This window comes from Chanos chanos, chromosome 5 (genome assembly GCF_902362185.1).
Source record: "Chanos chanos chromosome 5, fChaCha1.1, whole genome shotgun sequence".
Classification (NCBI taxonomy): domain Eukaryota; kingdom Metazoa; phylum Chordata; class Actinopteri; order Gonorynchiformes; family Chanidae; genus Chanos; species Chanos chanos.
In genome coordinates this window covers 40639588-40658218 of record NC_044499.1, presented here as the reverse complement: position 1 = coordinate 40658218, position 18631 = coordinate 40639588, and the positions used below count along the sequence as shown (strand labels likewise).

At 41.6% G+C, this 18631-nt stretch overlaps 1 protein-coding gene across 1 annotated transcript; it reads right to left on the bottom strand.

Annotated features, from left to right (window-relative positions):
- Nucleotides 1–7676: 7676 nt before the first annotated feature.
- med1 (mediator complex subunit 1) lies at nucleotides 7677–18350 on the bottom strand. Its single transcript, XM_030775013.1, has 16 exons — nucleotides 18230–18350; nucleotides 17302–17408; nucleotides 17057–17135; nucleotides 16691–16745; nucleotides 16373–16505; nucleotides 16026–16054; nucleotides 15839–15910; nucleotides 15291–15365; nucleotides 14918–15081; nucleotides 14655–14766; nucleotides 14170–14294; nucleotides 13860–13984; nucleotides 13008–13209; nucleotides 12424–12519; nucleotides 12099–12204; nucleotides 7677–11845 (listed from the first exon to the last, which is right to left on the bottom strand). The coding sequence occupies exons 1-16, from the start codon at nucleotides 18348–18350 to the stop codon at nucleotides 7963–7965; spliced, it is 5484 nt and encodes a 1827-aa protein (XP_030630873.1). The 3' UTR covers nucleotides 7677–7962.
- Nucleotides 18351–18631: the final 281 nt, after the last annotated feature.

The following is an 18631-nucleotide window of genomic DNA, read 5'->3' as shown; positions in this document are numbered from 1 at the left end:
GTCAAAAGAAGCAGTTTTCTGCTGTTTCCACGTGAACTATACAATTAGACAATACACCATTTAATTTTAAAGATAAATCCGTTCAAAGCAAGTCGCGTCTAAAACAGCACACATAGGGTAGTGATTTCAGCTCTGAAATCCGGTAATCCTTTTTACCAAAGCAGTTCAGTAAAACTGAAAAAATGTAGTTATAGGTGTCCAGCGGTCGTGTCCAAGTATCTGACTAGAACTACTAAACATGGCTTTACCCCACTGTGACTGAGGTCTTTGCAATAGCACAAGGTATGTCCATACCTACAGTAAAACTTTCATTTGACGAGCAGCACGCACAGACCTGGTTTGGTTCACATAACGGCTCCCTGATTGGCGCAATTTCTCCACGGTATGCAAATTTTGATGTAGTACTACAACTGGACTGGATCATCGGTGTGACGTCTACGAAGAAGACGATATCATTGCGTAGGCATTACTCCTAGATTGACGTTTTAGGAAGTTTTAGACAAAGACAACTTGTCTGACTTGTCTCGCAGATTTGTTTTTTTCAACATGTCTTAACATTTTTTAGAATAATGACTCAACGTATATGGTCGTGATTTGCGTACTTGGATACATATTGGGTGTATATCTGTTCATCAGCACTTCAAACATGGATAGCTCGAACGCCTCGTGTGTATGCTGTGCCGATTTTTATTTTCCCCCCCTTTAGGTAAATTCTCTAGTCTTCCTCTCGTCTCCTCCTTCCTGCAGTTTCCCTCCGCGTGCGCAAGCGCGCGTTCTGCGCTCCAAATTAAGTTTAAATTATGCAGTTGTTGACGCATCGCTATGTTTAGAAGGTATTGAACAGAGCAGTGGGAAAAGGCGTATCATTAGGCTTCGGTTATTTATACATCATTTCGGGGTACACGTGCTTATTTGGAAAGGCCGACCAGCATACATAATTATTATAATTTTATCATGTTTCAACATTCAACATGTAACAATTAACATGTTTGATAATTATCTTAATTTTCTTTTCTTAACCGAGGAGATATTGTATCCTTTTTGGCTAAAGCGCTTATAAATCCATGTCCAGTGGTTGCTTTCCCTAGAACCCCGTCAATCAATTACCATAGTACCTTTATAGTTTCTACAATTTTTATTTTATTAAATCCATCGATGAAGAAGAAATTTGGAGGAGAAAATTTAGTTTATACTTTAGTAGTTGTAAGTGGATGCTGTAATAAAACAGGTTTGAAACACATCTTTAGATTTAGACCACTTTGTACGTGTATGTGTGTGACCCTGCACAGATCTGAGCAGCAGGGCATACAGAACTGCCAACCCAAAAAGACCTACAGACTGAAAATTACAGCTGGTTCCTCTAACTTAAAAGATATTCATAAGTGATTAAACATTTTTGGCATTTGTGCTATGAAACACCTCTCTGGTTTTAAAAAATCCAGCCAAATCACAGAGGGGGAAAACAGCCTTCGTCCCTTAGATCTGTCTGGTTAAAGCAGTTTTAATGTTGGCCTGACATCACTCAATCAGCACTTCATCATCTCAAATGCTTGTTTTTATCAACACTTTAGAGTGAACATAGTTATATCATATAGTTGTGCCAAGCCTGTGCTTAAGAGTTTAAATCCTAAACTGGTCAGAGCAGGTTGGAGTTAAAGGTTAGGGTTAATCCAGGACTGGCTGATGGGGTAGCCAATCTTATACAAAAAACAAAGCAGAACAAAACAAAACAAACAAACAAAATGAAAGTCCTAAACATATTTTATGAAAGAGACATGAGTACATTTCATTAGTAATGCATGTCCTCATTTGACCTCCTCATATCCATATAGATGACATGCAATACTTCTCTCTCTCTCTCTCTCTCTCTCTCTCTCTCTCTCTCTCTCTCACTTTCTCCCCGTCTCTCTTTCTCAAGACTTCCTAACACTTCAGAAAATCACTTCTCTGCTTAGGGATGCAGGAAGGAAGAGAGAGGAGGTGACGTAAATTGCTTTTTGAGAGAATAAACTACTGCGTTTGTGTAAAAATTTGTCATACTCGTCTGTCATTCTCACAGACAAATCTCGACAAGACAGTGAATGACATAAAAATAGGAGCAAGAGAGACTGGTATGCATGACGAGAAGAAGAAGTAATACGAGAAGAAGAGGTAAAATAATGATAAGAAGGAGGTGAGATGAGTGTCAGTGAGAGAGGGACAGGCACTTTTTTGCATTGCAGTTAAATCTAGAAGTGACACAGTAGGAAGTCCAGAGGATTAGTCTGCTGGCTCTGGGAACATAAGCAGCCTGAGAGCCTTTGAAAGCACTTCATCCTCTTCGCCATTGAATTAGCATAGCAGTCCTCCCTCACTCTCTCTCTCTCTCTCTCTCTTGCTCCGATACTCTTTTCTCCCTGGCTTCCAATTCTTAACTTCTCTTAGATTTCGCATCAATTTCCATCTATTTCTGTCACTTTCTGTGCTTTGCAAACTCCATATTCTCTTTCCTTTAGGTCTTTTTCTTACCCCAGAATCATTGCTCTCTCCAGCACCTCTTCCTCATGCCTCTACCCTCTTGAGCTCTTGCCTTGTGCTCTCATTTTCCTCTTAAAATCTCCCATTTCCTTTTTACTCTCATTTAAAAAAAAAAAAAAAACACATTTCTTTTGAGTACTGCCTCAGTTTTGCTGCCTACATCTGCTTTTCTACACCTTATTTTTATCGTATCTTTTTGTCATCTCCTTTTATTATTCTCTTTAGTTTGTGCTTCATTTTCCCTCACTCCTTTCTGTAAGGAGACCACATACAATTAAACAAATAAAATCACATCTCTGACTGGAAGCTGTTTCCCCCTTCACAGCAGCGCTGAATGGTAAATTAATGTAATGTAAATGGTTGCCTTGGGGCCAAAGCTTCATATGCCAAAATATGAGAGCAATGGAGAAAAAAGAGAGAATTAAATTTCATTTATAAAACAACACAGTTCACTAATCAGTGAGAGTGAAGTGAGCTAATTTTTTATTTATGGCTTTGAAGTTTTTTTTTGGTTTTTTTTGCTTTTCCCCAGAAATGGCCTCCACATGATCATCAGTGTCCCACTTTTACTGTTTGTTGGTGCCTTGCAAAATGTATTCTCTCAGTGATTAAAAATATTTTTTAATTCACAGATATGCAATGCATCAGTGCTAATGAAAATGCCCTTGCAATGAGTGAAATGCATGAGAGCACATACCAGTCAGTATATGAATTGCTGTATTACATTATCTGTGTTAAAGGGAATGTATGAGAATAGTTTGTTGTAGCCAAAGGATACATTTTCCAGTTGAAATAATTCATGACCTGTAGTATTATGGGCAATATTTTGAACCACACAATATCGAAATGCAAAGGAGAATTATAAGGTCCACATTAAAAGTTACAGGGACTTCCATAATCCATTATATAATACATTACATAAGTACACATCATCCATACATTACACCATTATTCTGAGTCAGTCAAAATGGAGTGTATACTGGGAGGTCAAAGTAAACTCTTATCTGCCACTATTTCATTTTCAATATTGTATACAAATGTTATAGATCTGAACAGGTTGTAGCGGTGACACAAGGAGATATATTTAAAAGCTTCAGATATATTCTGCAGGAACTGTATTTAAATGTACTTTTGGTCTGTTTAGTCACCAGACAGTATTGCTCTCTTTCATAGCCTCTCTCTGTACTTCTGGGAGGACACGGCAGAAATAAAAGTCTGCATGTTGGACTACAATTGGGCTAGAAAAGGGAATATTTGAGATGACAGTGTCCACAGTGGCTTCTTTATTGAACCAGTGTTGGTGACCTTGATAAATAATCTCATACTCTCCTTTAAATTCTCTCAAGAGCCTGCTTCCAACTCTTCCTCTCTCTCAGACGTTCGGACTGTGATCGCATAGGTTCCTGTTTGATTGCTTGTGTATGCCTGACACCCAGCCTGCGTGCGTATTTGTGTGTGTGTGTGTATGTGTGTGTAAGACCAGTCTTACAGACTAAGACGTATTCCGGGGCCAAAAATACCATCTCTCCCCCCTCCCTTCCGCCTCCTTAAAGCTGATTCTCCACCATAAAGCCTAACTAACTGGCAAATTGCTCTGTCCCCTACATTTCCTTATCTCTAGGACAAGCCTGCAGAATTTGTGCACAAGATATTTTTGCACAAGTACTTCATTAGTGAAAAACAGAATCTACGCTGTGGGTCTTTCTTCATTTTCTCATACTAAATGTATCTTTAAATTTCAGGAAAATATTCCCTGTTCTTATGTACAATACAAATCTTTCTTTTGTGTCACGTGCTCTAATGTCGTGAATCTTGAAAATTATTTAATTGAAAGTGCATATATGGAACTCTTCCTGTCATATCAACAAACTCTTTTCTGTAGCTATATCCTAACCCAATGCTGTTTTAAACCATCAGATGTATGCAAGCATTAGTGCACACAGGCACATGCGCACAGACACATGCACACAAGCACACACACACACACACACACACACACACACACACACACACACACACACACACACACACACACACACACAGATTAAAAGCCATGATACAATAGACCTCGCAGCTCTTGTTTATTCTCTTTGGTGCCAGAGCTGTGCTGGGATTGGGGGCAGACCAGCTTATCAAAGCTTCAACAGACAAACTAGCCAGGCATCCAGACTTAGTCTCAGCCTCCCCCAGACAGAGAGAAGAGAGAGAGAGAGAGAGAGAGAGAGAGAGGGGGGGGGGGGGGGGGGGGGGGGGGGCTATAGGAAGGAATTGAAAGGCTTCAAAAGTATAAAAAGGGGTAACAGACTGCAGGAGGTGAGACACTGGAGACAAATAAAAGAAATAGACACAGACACAAAGAGATGCAAGAGAGGACTATAGGACAAACATAAGAGTGTGAGTTAGTGTGTGAGCTGTTAGACAGAGAAAAATAGGGAGAAAGAAAGAGAGGTCAGAAAGTGGTAAACCTGAAAAGGAAAGGCAAAATAGCGTAGGCAAAAAAAGGAATGCGTGACATCCATAGAGTCAGAGAATGGGCAGAGTTGACAGGGCAGGATGGGGTGAGAGTGTAACACAGAGAATTCACACTGGATGTTGAAAGAAACAGACAGTGACACCTGGCTGCTGCACAAAGCGGGGGACCATCAGAGCTCATACTAGAATATCTCCAGAAACATTTCAGGATGAGTGTATTTCTTTGATTGTGAATGTGAGAGAAATAGAGAGAGAGCACAAATAAATGTGCATGTTCAAAAGGGACCTTATTTTGAGGTGTGTGAATGAAAGGGAGGATATTTTAATATTCAAGTCCTTCATTCACTCTTCAAATAATCAAGGTCAGGACCAAAAAACCGTAAGCAGGGATACAAGAGATGGCACAAAATCGTCACCTCAGATGGCAGCCATCACATCATAGTAGGGGACCATGTGACATGAGTAGAAAGTAGTTCTGCACTCCATTAGTAATGTACTTGGATTAGCTGAGTATCACATCAAAGGCAGGACAGACTCATCGAAGTGGGTTAATTGAGAGTGATGGGGTTCAACACATATCTCCAAGCTACATGGGTGGAAGCCAGGAAACTCCAGACTTCTGAGTCCCACACACCCGTAACTGAAGAAACCTCTTTAAGAATGAAGTAAATCAGTGTAGAGGGAACACACCAGAATTAAACCCTGAAATGTTTTTACTTTTTTGAATGGTTGTAGAATACAAAATGAAGGTCAAATGAAATAAGATGGGATTTTCCAGTTTATCCACAGAAACATACTGTAGTATCTCCTAGACTACATCAGTCTGTTATATGCGTGCGTAGAAAGAGTGTGACGTAATAAGCCAAAGAGAGAGGGGTGGATGTACTGCACATGAAATTCACGCCATATCCATTTCCTGCGATCAGAGTGGTGAGTCTATACAAACATACATCAATGTCCTCTCAAACATACCAATATGATAATGACTTGACTTCACAAAAATCTTTGGGTCTTTGTGAACACTAGAATAAAACAATCCCCAACAAGGGTTGCTTGCCCTGAAGTTGGCACGTTCTAAATTTACATGTAACGCCAGAGTTCAGTCCTTAAAACCAAAGGGAAAAAAGTAGAGTACAATAACCAAAACATCCACTGTGTCTGAGTGTAACACTTACTGATTAGCTGAACCAAAGGAGCAGATTCTGAAATATCACTTGAACTCTGGTTCATAGTAACTCCTGGTAACTCAATGAAGTAAAAAGGTACATGTAGCCGATTAAAATATTACCAGTTGTCCAGGCCAAACCCAACTGTATTCAGTGCAGATAATTATTAAATACATTTTACAAATAACTAACTTTTCAAATTCTACTTGACTTTAATTTGATTAAATTACATTATATGAAACCTGCCTCTAGTAACAGTAAACAGAGATTAGACAACAGGTAAAATAAATTAAGAGGAAGCTAGATCTTATTAGTTAAGTTGCATAGCAAATAATAAGTCACTGATTCTGTATGTCTCAAATAAATCTTGAATGTTATACTTCTCATCAGTGTAGACTTCATTGTTCCTGTAGTTCAAAACCTACTTGAGTAACCAAGACATTTTTCCATAACTACAATGTTATTTATTTGATTTTTTTTCTGTTTTGCTTCAGTTTAGAGTATGATTAATCCTCATGTTGCTGATAAAGAGTGCCCTGTCAACTAAAACACTTGTTTGGAGATCATGTATGTCAAGTGATGATTTGGTTAAAATGTCAAGAAACAGCCACAGTAGCCTCAAGACAAGGGTTATGTTACAATCATGCAAATAAAGACTAATTACACCACATCTAAAGTCAACCTTCTGTCTAAAAGGTAAAGGTTTTCAACTGATCTTTCCACTGAGAGGAAACTGTAAAGAGCAAATTAATATAATCCCATTGAGAGTGTGATGAACTCCATCTATGCTTTCTTGACATAATTGTTTTATGGCCCTCTACTGACATCTGCAGACAACAAGTGGAATGTCATGGCAAGAAACTGCACCAACAAAGCCCACTGGTATTAAGCATTGAAATATTTATTTCAGTCCTGTGGAACCAGCTCCAAATATACAAAATAAAACACGGGAGGATGCAGTCTATATTACTTAATGCAGTCCCTATAGAGTTTACACTAGTTTTCTTTTAAGGATAACTGTAAAATTCTCTATCCTACTATAAAAATGTTGAAAATAATACTATGTATTAAAAAAGCACCCCTCCCTGCCTGCGCAAAAAGGCATTAAAACAAGATGTTGTTAAAGTTGTAGCATTCCACAAATAAGTGGGCCGCAAAGAATATTATCTGTTTAATTCTTTTGAATATTCAGACATAGGTTGCACTTCTCTTCTTGAAAACAAATAGTATTTGGGGTAGTCATAGTAAATTACTGAGATAACAAGGAATAAATTACAACATAAAACAGTGGCAGTGTAAATATGCTTAATATCACAGTGCATATAATAACACAGTGTGAGAGTTTGGGATGCTTGTTCAACAGCTGTAAAACCTCATCTGATGAAGCTTGTGGAAGCTTAATTTAAATTAATTCTGAAAATGACTGAGCACTTGAACTCATGATCCACAAGTGAAATTCTGTTCTGTAATGGTCTATATACCAACAGTTTTAAAAAGCAATCTGATTAAAAGCATTTTTTCACCTATCTTTAAAAAATCAAATTCCTTCTCTCTGTGGGATGACTCAACTTGCAGGCAAGTGGTCTTGGTTGAAAGTGGCAGGTATGCAATTAAAATATCATAATCATTAGGTCATAAAAAAACATAACACACATGCAAAAAAATAGTATTGGTTAAACATTTGGCTGTTTCCCAAATCACAATCTTGTCCTCTACACCATTATCCAATACATAGGACCATTCCACTTCAGCAACAGCTGAAAACATACTGGTCAAAGAGCAAAGTAATTTGGAATACATATTCAGTCTATTTGAAAGGCTCCAGGTTTCCAGTGAGAGCTGAATCCATGAGATCATCATCCTCTGTACGTATGTAGACTGGGCTGGGCCGTGATGTACGTTCTGAACTAAGCAAGGACAGAGAGGGATCAGAGGCCGTCAAAGGTGATCTAGACCAGCTGTCTGCTTTCATGGCATGAGAGGAGGAAGTGCAGGATACAGACTTCTTCTTCTCTTTATCTCGATCCCGGTCCCTCTCGCGATCTCTGTCTCGTTCCCTTTCTTTCTGCTTCTTCTTCTCTTTCTTGTGCTTCTTGTGTTTCTCTCCAAGGCTGACAGATATGGAACTCATGTAGTCTGGAGGAGGCTGGTGCGAAGGGCGCAAAGCCTGGTCATCATCTGAACTAGGACTGTTCTGGTGAGACTTCTCTGCCACTGAGCTACTGCCTGACTCACTCTCACTGTCTGGGTTCAGAGGAGTATACCCCGGGGACCGACTATGGCTTGGTGAACTGCGGTCATGTTTTGGTGTTGACCCACTGAAAAGAGGGGAGGCTTTGAGGCCTGAGAGTTGAGGACGCATGGAACCTTCTGCAGACCCCTCTCCAGGCTTCTGTAGGGTGACCTTGGCCTTGATGCTAGGAGAACCGCCATCTGGCTTGCTGATGATGATCTTCGCAACACCTGTGCTACTCACCCCTCCACTTTTGGGGTCCATAAGCTTCTTGTCTCCGGAAGTGCCTCCTGACACAGACACCTTAGACTTCCCTTCTTTGTCTATCTTGTCCCGCTTATTCAGGTACTCTCCGCCCTGAGATGACATTACATGCTTGGAAGATACAGGACCAATATTTGAAGGCATTCCCCCACCTCCACTGCCACCATTACCTACACTACCCCCACCCCCACTGCCACCACCTCCTTCTCCCTCTTCTCCTCCTATGCCACCTCCACCCACGCTCTTCAGCTTGTCTATAACAGCTGTTAGTGAGGGTTTCTTGTTGCGGCTAGGTGACTTACCTTTAGCGTTGGGGTTGTTCCCACCTCCTCCACTTCCTCCCCCACTACTCCCGCCTCCTCCACTGCCACTGTACTGTGACTGTCCACTTGAGGAAAAGGGCACTGAGCTGGAGGAAGAGGAGGAACTTGCAGAGGATGTAGCAGAGGAGGAAGGACCTGATGATGAGCTGCTGCCTAACTGTTTCTGGGAGCCCAATCCTCCACTAGAGGAGGACTTGGACCCCCCAGATCCTCCTCCTCCTGAGCCAATTGGAGATTTAGCCTTGGAAGAGGGAGGGGTGCCAGGAACTTGACCTTGCTGAAGTTTCATGGGAGAGGAAAGCTTGTCGGGCCCACCGGAGCGAGAGTGTGAGGGAGAGATGTTGGGCTTGATGCTTGGGTTGATGAGAGACCCAGAAGGCTTGCCTCCTTGAGGCTTCATTTTGTTTCCACTTCCAGTCCCACTTCCACCACCACTTCCTGCTCCTGACAGACCATGTTTGGCAATTGGGGAGGAACCTGGTTTACCCACTCCCAACCCCTGCGAGGAGCTTTTGGACTGTGCAGGCAAGCCTCCCCCACTTCCACCTGTGCTGGCTGGCTTGGAGCTACTGCTCTGGCTCACAGAGCCTTCCATCTTACTGCTTTTTATCTTTCCTGAGGAAGAGGAAGAGTGGGCATGGTGGCTTTTACTTCCGCTTGTACTACTTGCACCACCTGTGCCTCCTCCTGTTGAGCTGGTTGATGTGTAACCTCCATGTGAGGAAGTTTTCCCTCCTGTCAGGGTTCTTGGAATCTGGATGGTTATTTTCGGTATGGGTGGTGTTGCGCCTCCAGGAGGGGTCTGTGACCGTCCTGAACTACCTGGTGATTTGGATCCACCTCCGCTAACAGATCCTCCTGAACCTGCAGCCCCACTTGGAGGAGTGTATGGTCGACCACCTGAGCTATGGGAGGGAGACTTACCATCAGGATCCAACTTTTTGCGTTTTGGCGGCTTCTCTTTGGATTTGCCCTCACTTGATGGAGTGCGACTACGTTTTATCTGCTTCCCTTCCACTGATCCCACTGCACCCATTCCTATTCCAGAACTCCCTCCTCCACCATTGTCCTCCTTTGTTCTCATTATCTGTTGCTGTTGCTTAACCTTGGGATCACTGTTCTTGAAGTCATTTCCTGTCACACCCATGCCCATCGTCAGGGGACTTTGCCCACCACTTGTGTGGGAAGGGTGCGTGTCCCCCAAATCAGGAGCTGGGCCGAGCAGTGGCTTTCCTCCTCCGCTGTTCCCACTGTACACCACTCCCAAGTCGTAAGGGTCTTTAAGGGAAGCATCTGGAGTGCTCTGGCCCTGTGATGTGGGATTCTGGGGCGTGCCTGAAGGGGTGTTCTGCTGACTTCCCCCACTGAAGCTCTTGACAAGGTCAAGATCTGCATCTGGGCTGGGAGAGCTGTCCTCAAAGTAGTTCTGTGAAAAGCTACCCTGACCAGTGAGCAACTCTGGATTGAAGTCTGTATCAGGGAAGAAGTTGGTTGAAGAGGAGTCGCTGTTTGGAGTTGCCGCAGTAGCAGCCTCTGCAATCAGATCTGCTGCATCTGGGAAGGGATTTTCATTGCTGTTTGCATTGAACAGGTCTGCTTCAAAGACTGCACTGCCCTGGCCTGAGCTGGAGGAGTCACGAAGTGGTGTGCCCAAGGAACCCCCCTCCTCCTCACCCATGTGGTGCTGACCATGGCTGCTGCTGCCTCCTTTAGTGGTCTGGTCAGGTATGTCAGACAAGATATCATTAATGTCTGGTCCAATGCTATCAGAGCTGGAAAGTCGTACCATGCGGTTTAGGGACACTGTTGGCTGTGGTTGAGACTGTGGCTGTGACTGAACATGAGACTGTGGATGATATGACATTCCTGGGCCTGAAGGTGGGGTCCCACATTGGCTTGGAGCTGGGGTAATGCTATGTGGAGTGTCAAGCCCATCCCCAGGAAGATTGACGTCAAAGATGGTATTCTGTGAGGCATCTACATCCATGGAGAAGAGTTCCCGGTGGAAGTCATCTTCCGTTGGGTGATGAGTGTGATGATGTTGAGAAATACCACCTGTTTGCTGCTGCTGTGACTGCTGGGTTTGCTTCATCCCCAAGCCAGTGCCTGCACCCACCATGCCTTTCTCAGTGCCTCTTGGACGCTTCTTTTTGCCTTTGCCGCCACCTCCAGGGCAAGGCTGCCCCTGGCTGTCTGTGCGGGGTGACCCTGAGGAGTTTTGTCTCTCCAGGGGGCTGCTGCCATAGAGTGTAGCAAAGTCCTGTGAGGGATTGTCCTTGAGTAGGTTCATCAGCATGGGATGGTTCTTAGTGTTGCTAGCAGGGGATGTAGTTGGGGGTGGTGTCTGGTGAGGCTGTGACCCACCAGGGGCAGTTTGAGGGGTTGGACTTGATCCTACATTACCTGTGATCTGCAGCAAGCTAGTCAGGATGGGGTTCTGAGTAACTTTGCTGAAATCGTCTGAGCCATGGCCTTGCTGTTGCTGCTGCTGTTGTGGCTGCTGTTGTAATTGCTGCTGCCCTCCTACTCCCATCTGTCCCATATTATCCATACCAGAACTACTCTGACCCCCACGAGTCATTCCAAATAGTGAGGTAATTGGACCAGGGAATGTGCTTCCACCACCCACACCTGCACTGCTGCCACTCCCTGTGGGTGTGGTGCCACCTGCCATGCCAGGGAGACCCATGGGGTTGCTCCCATCAGGACCTGCACCTATGCCCATGTAACCTGGGCTCCCTGTGGGGGGCAAGTTCTTCTTCACCATGATTGCTACTGTTTCTGCAATCAGTGGCAATGCTGGAGTGTCTGCCTGAATGGTCTCTGCCTTGCGCCGGATGGCTCGCATGGTCACAGGGATAGACATACATCTACAGAGGAAAGACATATTAAATATAAGAGAAAGCCTACTAGAGTGGTGATATCTGAGATGTTTTAACATGCTACTGTCATAGCGTTCGTACACACTGTTGTGCCATATCACATGCAAATGCAAGAACTTTTAAATTACAAAAAGTAGTGGTTACGCTGTCATTTTACTGATTTGAACGACAGAAAATTGCAAGGTAAGTGAGGTGAGTTTTCAATGGAATGTTGTTCACACGCAGTGAGAACTGAACCCACCTTTGCACTACTTTGGTGATGAAGTCATCTGTACAGATCAAAGCATCAGATAGGCCTTTGTACAGCTTACAGGACACCTGCCTAGAGTCAATAACCTCCATCACGACTGATGGAGGAAAGTGGGGGTAGCAGAGAGAGACAGAGAGAGACAGGGAATAAGAGGAATTGAGAGAAAATTCAAATTTATTACAGTTACCCATTCCTGGTAGACTTCTGAAGTGTGAGCACAACAAAACATCTGTTTTTGTGTTTGAAAGGGATGTTTATATATTAAGTGTATAAACATATATTAAGACTAACAAGGTGGACTAAACTGGATTCTCACCACAGACGAGTGATTCATTCACAGGATGCTGAAAGGACACGCTGAAGCTTGAGTCTGTCAATGGACACACTTCAAATTGCAGCAGTCCTGGAGTGTCTTGAGGGAGGTGAGATATTGTGGTAAGACACAACAATAAGTGTCATTACAAGTTGCAGGTGTAACAAAGTTGAAACTGTGCAGTCTAAGCCAATGGAATATATCAAAACCTACTTCTTTAGACTTATTTTTAAGCAAGAACGCAATAAGGAGGAACAAAAAGTATGAGCAAATGCACATGGACTACTTCCATATTTCTGGTACAGTCCAAGTGTACTGTCTTCTATTAGCGAAATGGTAAAGACAGAAATTCATCAGGAAAATGCATTACAGGCTTCTTCTCAAGATGTATACATTGTTTTTTGATGAAGTTTTTTTTGTAGCAGAGTTTTTCTTTGATGTCAAAATAAATATTAAGTGTCCATGAGCACCAGCAAGGGTACAAAGTGTACAAGATTTGACTTCTGCCCCTTAATTCTACGTGATGTTACTATGGGTGAAAATGACAAAAACACTCTCTCTGTGTATTCACGGGAACAGACACACACCTTCCTTGATTAAGGTCCGTTTGACACAGCTGCCAATTAGTGTGTTGTAGGCAGCCTGGTGTCGGATGATATCAAGTAGTGCTGGGACCTGAGCAGGGTGTCTGAAGGGGATTTTTGTTACTAGAGCTCCCTGCAGAGATCTCCCATCCTGCACTGGTGCATCCCCATTCAGGAAATAACAATGCTGTTGCCCTGGCAAAGACTGGGGAACAAAGTTAGAATTGCTAAATAACAACGAAGACAGTTATGAGGGTTGGATTAACCATTTTAGAAACATTCTGTTGAACTTCCATGATTCACTCATTCATTAACAAATATGAGGTTTGTTATTCTTTAAAGTCCGTTCATTCAGATTATGTCTAGACATAATCAACCCAAAAGCTGAAATAAGCAAAATGAATGTATGCAATTAACCAAGTTTAGCAGGGCTAGATGAAATACAGTGATGCATGTTCTGTAGGCTTGTTGTACGAACAGTCTAGAAATTACGGCAACAAAATCAGCCAAAGTACATCTTATAGTAATTGTGCTTTACTCAGGTAATTTATTTTTGTGTGGGTTTGTAAATTTTCAAGGAACCAAACTTAAAGATTACAACTACAGTCCAAGCAAAGAAAAATTCAAGATTCAAGATACAAGAGCTTCAAGAGATCTGTGCTTGGGTGAGAGTACAGTTATTATTTATATCTAATGTCCACTGCTGAACATGCGCAAGCTGTTTTTTTTAAATTGCAATTCAGCCATTAAAAATAAAAGTGTTAGGACATACACCAAAAATCATAAAACAGATATGTAACACATGAACCAAAGATGCCACAAAAGGGACAGTGGCCTGAGTCAGTTGATACTTACTGCATAGAAGCGCATGGACTGGGTAGAAGAAGAGGGGATGACTCCACCTTCTTCATGGAATTGGCTCTTAATGATGAGCTCATAGAGTGAGGACAGAGTAGGTACTGTCTCAAATACAGGGATACCTGAAGGAAAAATGGACATTATTACAAACAGTCAAAAAATGAGGAGACGAACTACGTAGCAGCAAACAACCGCTGTATTCAACATTCATTGACGTATTACTACTTAAACTAAGATTATGAAGCAATACATGTGCACATTCACCAGCAACACTGGCAATCAACTAAAATCACAGTTTCTCTCGCACCTGTCGCGTTTCCCATCTTCTGAATGAAAGAGAGAGAGAAAGGCATTGGGCGATTCATCTTCAAAAAGAAACATGCTGGTAAGTCCACACAGTTTGAGTTAGTCACAGAGGAGAAGGACGGAGTTCTGTGTAAAGAAGGGAAAAAGAGAGAGAGCGATAACATTAATACAGTCAAGAAACTCACCATCACTAAAGGGTAGCTTAACCCAAACAACAACTTGATTAGATTCAGCAAAATCTTTTAATTTTTCAAATCTTAATCTTTTCAATCTTTCTTATTTTGGATATTACAGTTTTAGGTTTGTATCTGAAACACATCATACACTGAAAGCTAAAAACCTGAAATGTTCAATATATCCTCACAGGTACAAAATCACCAAAATCTGATAACAACATGAACAGCTTGTGAAGTGAACTACAAGAAGCTGTTAACAAAATCTGAGAAAAATGCTCATTGGTAATTGAATGTTAGTTATGAATCTCACCCCTTGTTGTCCACTGGGTGAGAACCAGTGATGAGAGGGGCAATTGGAAGCTTGTAGACTGAGGAAGTACCCTCTATAGTCACAGACACACTCACACCTAGAGAACGAGGGACTGCAGTATAGGGGAGAATAGGAGTAGAAAAATAAGAAAAAGAAAAACGGAACAGTAATTGTACACAGGATAAAGGACTAGTTTACTGTAGTCTGGCCAATTACATTCCAGGTTTAGTTTTTAGTTAACCCACTATGCTACTTTCGCTCACCATTGGAATCATTGAAGTTTAGTTGTGTGCCAGTTCCCTCCTCAAAAACGTCATAAGGAGAGACATAGCACTGTAGTGACACCAGATGACCACCACTACGTGCAGTCAGTAGACCTACACTACCATGAAGTATAGTCTCCACAGTGTTGGCATTAGTGGCTAATCTGGGATAGAAAACACAAGAATATAAGCATCAATCAAAAAAATACCTACAAATATACACTTCAGTCAAAGACATACATGTGAATTAAGATCATACTTGCAAACATGCTAAGAGCTACAACAAGAGAGATAACACAGGCTGATGTGTTCTCTCATAAATGGCAGATCACGTCAATTTGTGCAGAAAAAAAAGTCAAAAAGAGTTTTATACCTAAACATATGCATCATCTTGGTAAGATCCAGCTCTAGTGACTGTAGGGCCAGGTACATCTTTGTCTTTAGTTTGCTGGTTAGGATGTTTGGGAATAAAATGAAATATTTGTTTTATTCATTGTGTCCACAAATAGAAAGTAAATTAAGACATGGATCTCAATACAGATGCAATGCGTAGGAAAGTAAATTGTCACTTTTAAATTTAAAGAAGAAAAAAAAAAAGATCTTAATGAAGACTGCATTATTCCTTGAATAGAAATGTAGTGCTAACCTTCATACTACTAACCAAAGATAACAACTTATCAATCTGATTAATTCACTGACTTATCTGAGCTGAAAGAGAATAGCAAGCACTTTCAAATGTTTATACAGAAATAAAGAAAAAAATATGATGTAGGCATCACTGGATCCATGCACATCATAGCAATCTGAATTCGGATACACAATTTTATCAGTATTTTGAGCATAATGACAGTATTTATAGATGTGGCTGGTGATAGTGCAGCTATGTTGAAGAGACAAAAGATTATTTACACTTCCACTCACTTATCTCCAGGGAGTTTGTACAGGTTGACCAGGCCTTTCAGGTGTTTAGAAAATTCCTCAAAGTTTTTCTCTCTGTCAGTGGACACCAGCATAAATAGTTGATAAGTAATTCTGGATTGTGATGCTGCAAGCATTTTAATGTGCCAAATAAATCCCCCAAATAGTTCTTACTTATTTATTTGCTTACCTCAAATGCTGTATTAACTCTGGGCAGCTCTACGTGACAGAAAAAGTAAAAGAAAAACAGTGAATTTCTGCGTTTAAAGCACTGTATTAATCACGGGAATTCCTTACATTTGTTTAAGTAAAGCAGTCAAAGCATGTTCCTCTCTGAAAACTGTTTAATATGAAAGCTGGTCAGACAAACAGATGTGAAAAAAAAAAAAATGTTCCTGTTTCATGTCCATTCTAAAATCCCGCCTTTTGTAACCTATGTCCTTCTCACAAATTTTTCTTCATTCTCCACCAATTTTGTTGTCACTCCCTCCCTTTCATAACAACATTTAACTTTTTTTCTCATTGCTTTCTCCTTACCGCAGGGTTCTCTCCATGGTGAGCCACTTTAACATCAACCAGCTGACCAGCCGTATCCAACTGGACTTCCACATAGAACATATCACAGGTGATGTAACACTCAGTACCTGAGGGGCTGAGGTGGGAACCCAGCCTGGTGGAGAGTTGCAGAGAGCAAATGAAGATCTTAGGACTGAAATGGTCGTAGCCACTCTCAAGGCACAAATAACAACTACAGTGCCATTTATTTGAACACTTACAAATTGCAAGAGAAATTCGATGGATTTGAAATGAGACTACAGGAGCCTGGGAGGGAACTTACTGAAAAAGAGAACTTACATATTCTGGCGAGCAATAGACTCCAAACGATCCGTCATAGAAGGCAATGAGGACACTGACAAAAGGGCAAGGAGGAAAACATAAGTGAAAGAGAACAGGTTAGCATAACAAAGAGGGAAAAATCCTGATCATTTTCAATCTAAAGTTTGTCAGTTCTACTAATGAATTAGCTTCACTGTATTAAAATTAATCTTCAAAATACTGGTTACCTTCCAAGGTTCTGAGTTTACGATGAGAACATATATTTGAACACTTTCACAGCTACTTTTTTGTCTATTGTCTACTTCATGAGCAGCATTTTTTGTCTCTGTCTCAGGTTTATGTATGTGCAAAGAGCATGTGCAAAATATATGACAGATTATTCACCTTTAAGGGCTCTCTGTAGCGTCTCTAGACATGTCAGCAAGAGCTGATGACCTGCTGTATTCATAGCTCCACGCTTTTCCTGGAAAGAAGAGAGGAATGTTGGAAACAAGAGAAGGCTGGTTAAGGAGGATAACAGGGAAAGGGGAAGAAGCCAGGTAAAACTGGTATTTATTAAGCCATTATTAGGCTAATGTTTCTCAAATTCTTCCTCCCCTCTCCTTCCATGCTGCCTTCTGTTATCTTACCATGGCCTGTCTAACAACTTTGCTGGTCTCCTGCCAGGGTCGAGAGGCGTTATGTTTTGAATGAAGTCTCTCCAGCAGAGCAGTCACTCGACTCTGCTTCTCTGTCTCTGAAAATACAAATCAGGTGATGGGACACGACACATTAATTGACTGTATTTCTGTTGTTCAGGAAGAGACAACATGAACTGCACACATCCATCCTGTAAGTTAAATCCATGACAACACATAAATCTGATGTAGCTTCCACACATTCAAACACAAGCGTTTTGCATCATTAGAAACAGACACATTCCACTTTGTCATATAAATGTCCACTCATGTAAACATCAACAGGGTTTACCACGCATGAATAGAGCTATATAGACTCTAGCTAGTAAGTACCTGTATGACTACAGAGCAAATAGCATTCCTACAGGACACTTAAACGAGGTTTACTTAAACTGGTTTACCTACCAGTCAACCCAAAATGAACAGCATAATAGAAACAACATCACTAAAACAACGGAACATTTTAGCAAACTGATATACATTACATCTGAAATTTAACCAAAGCCTCATCAGAACTCAAAAATATGCAGCCTAGCTACAGCTTTTAAGCACTGGCAAAAGCTACCTAACGTATAGTGACTGTCCATCTGTCTAGAATACATAACCTACAATAGCCGATAACAAAGTGGTCAGCAACAACAACCACAAGAACAAGAACAACTACAACAACAACAACAAAAAAACATCATAAGGTGCTGGCCAAATGATAACTATATCCATTAAACTCATCATCCAAATATCCATTATGTAATTAAGCCATATCAGTAATCAAAATACAATGCGTTAGCTCGCCTGGCTAACTGTACTCTGTTGCAGTGTGTACTGCCATTTCTCCACATATTTGATCAAACTGGAAGAAGTTTGACATTAAAGCACGTACCCGTTCCTTCCTCCATTTTCACCCTTTCTACATGAGCGGTGGTTCCGCTGCTTTGAGTTGCAAGGGACAGCTCTCTGGCTGGGCTGTTGCTTTGCACCGATACCGCAGACACAGCCGCCATCTTCGAAATTTTTCGTATCCGAGGTACCAGACTTCGAGGAAGTGAGGCGCCACTGTGCTCTCTCCGACCGCTGACCTCAGATCAGATATTTAGGGGCTTGGGGTTGTCACAACGAAATAAAACTGACTGTAGATTAGTCCTAAAGAGCAGCTCTTAGCTCTTCCTGTTGTCTTGTAAACTAACTTATGCTAGTTTCCGAATGGATGATTCTGATTGGATGGAGACACTCGAAATCATCATTAAACTGCGACGTTGCGTTTGTTTGTTTCTGAATTAGTGAT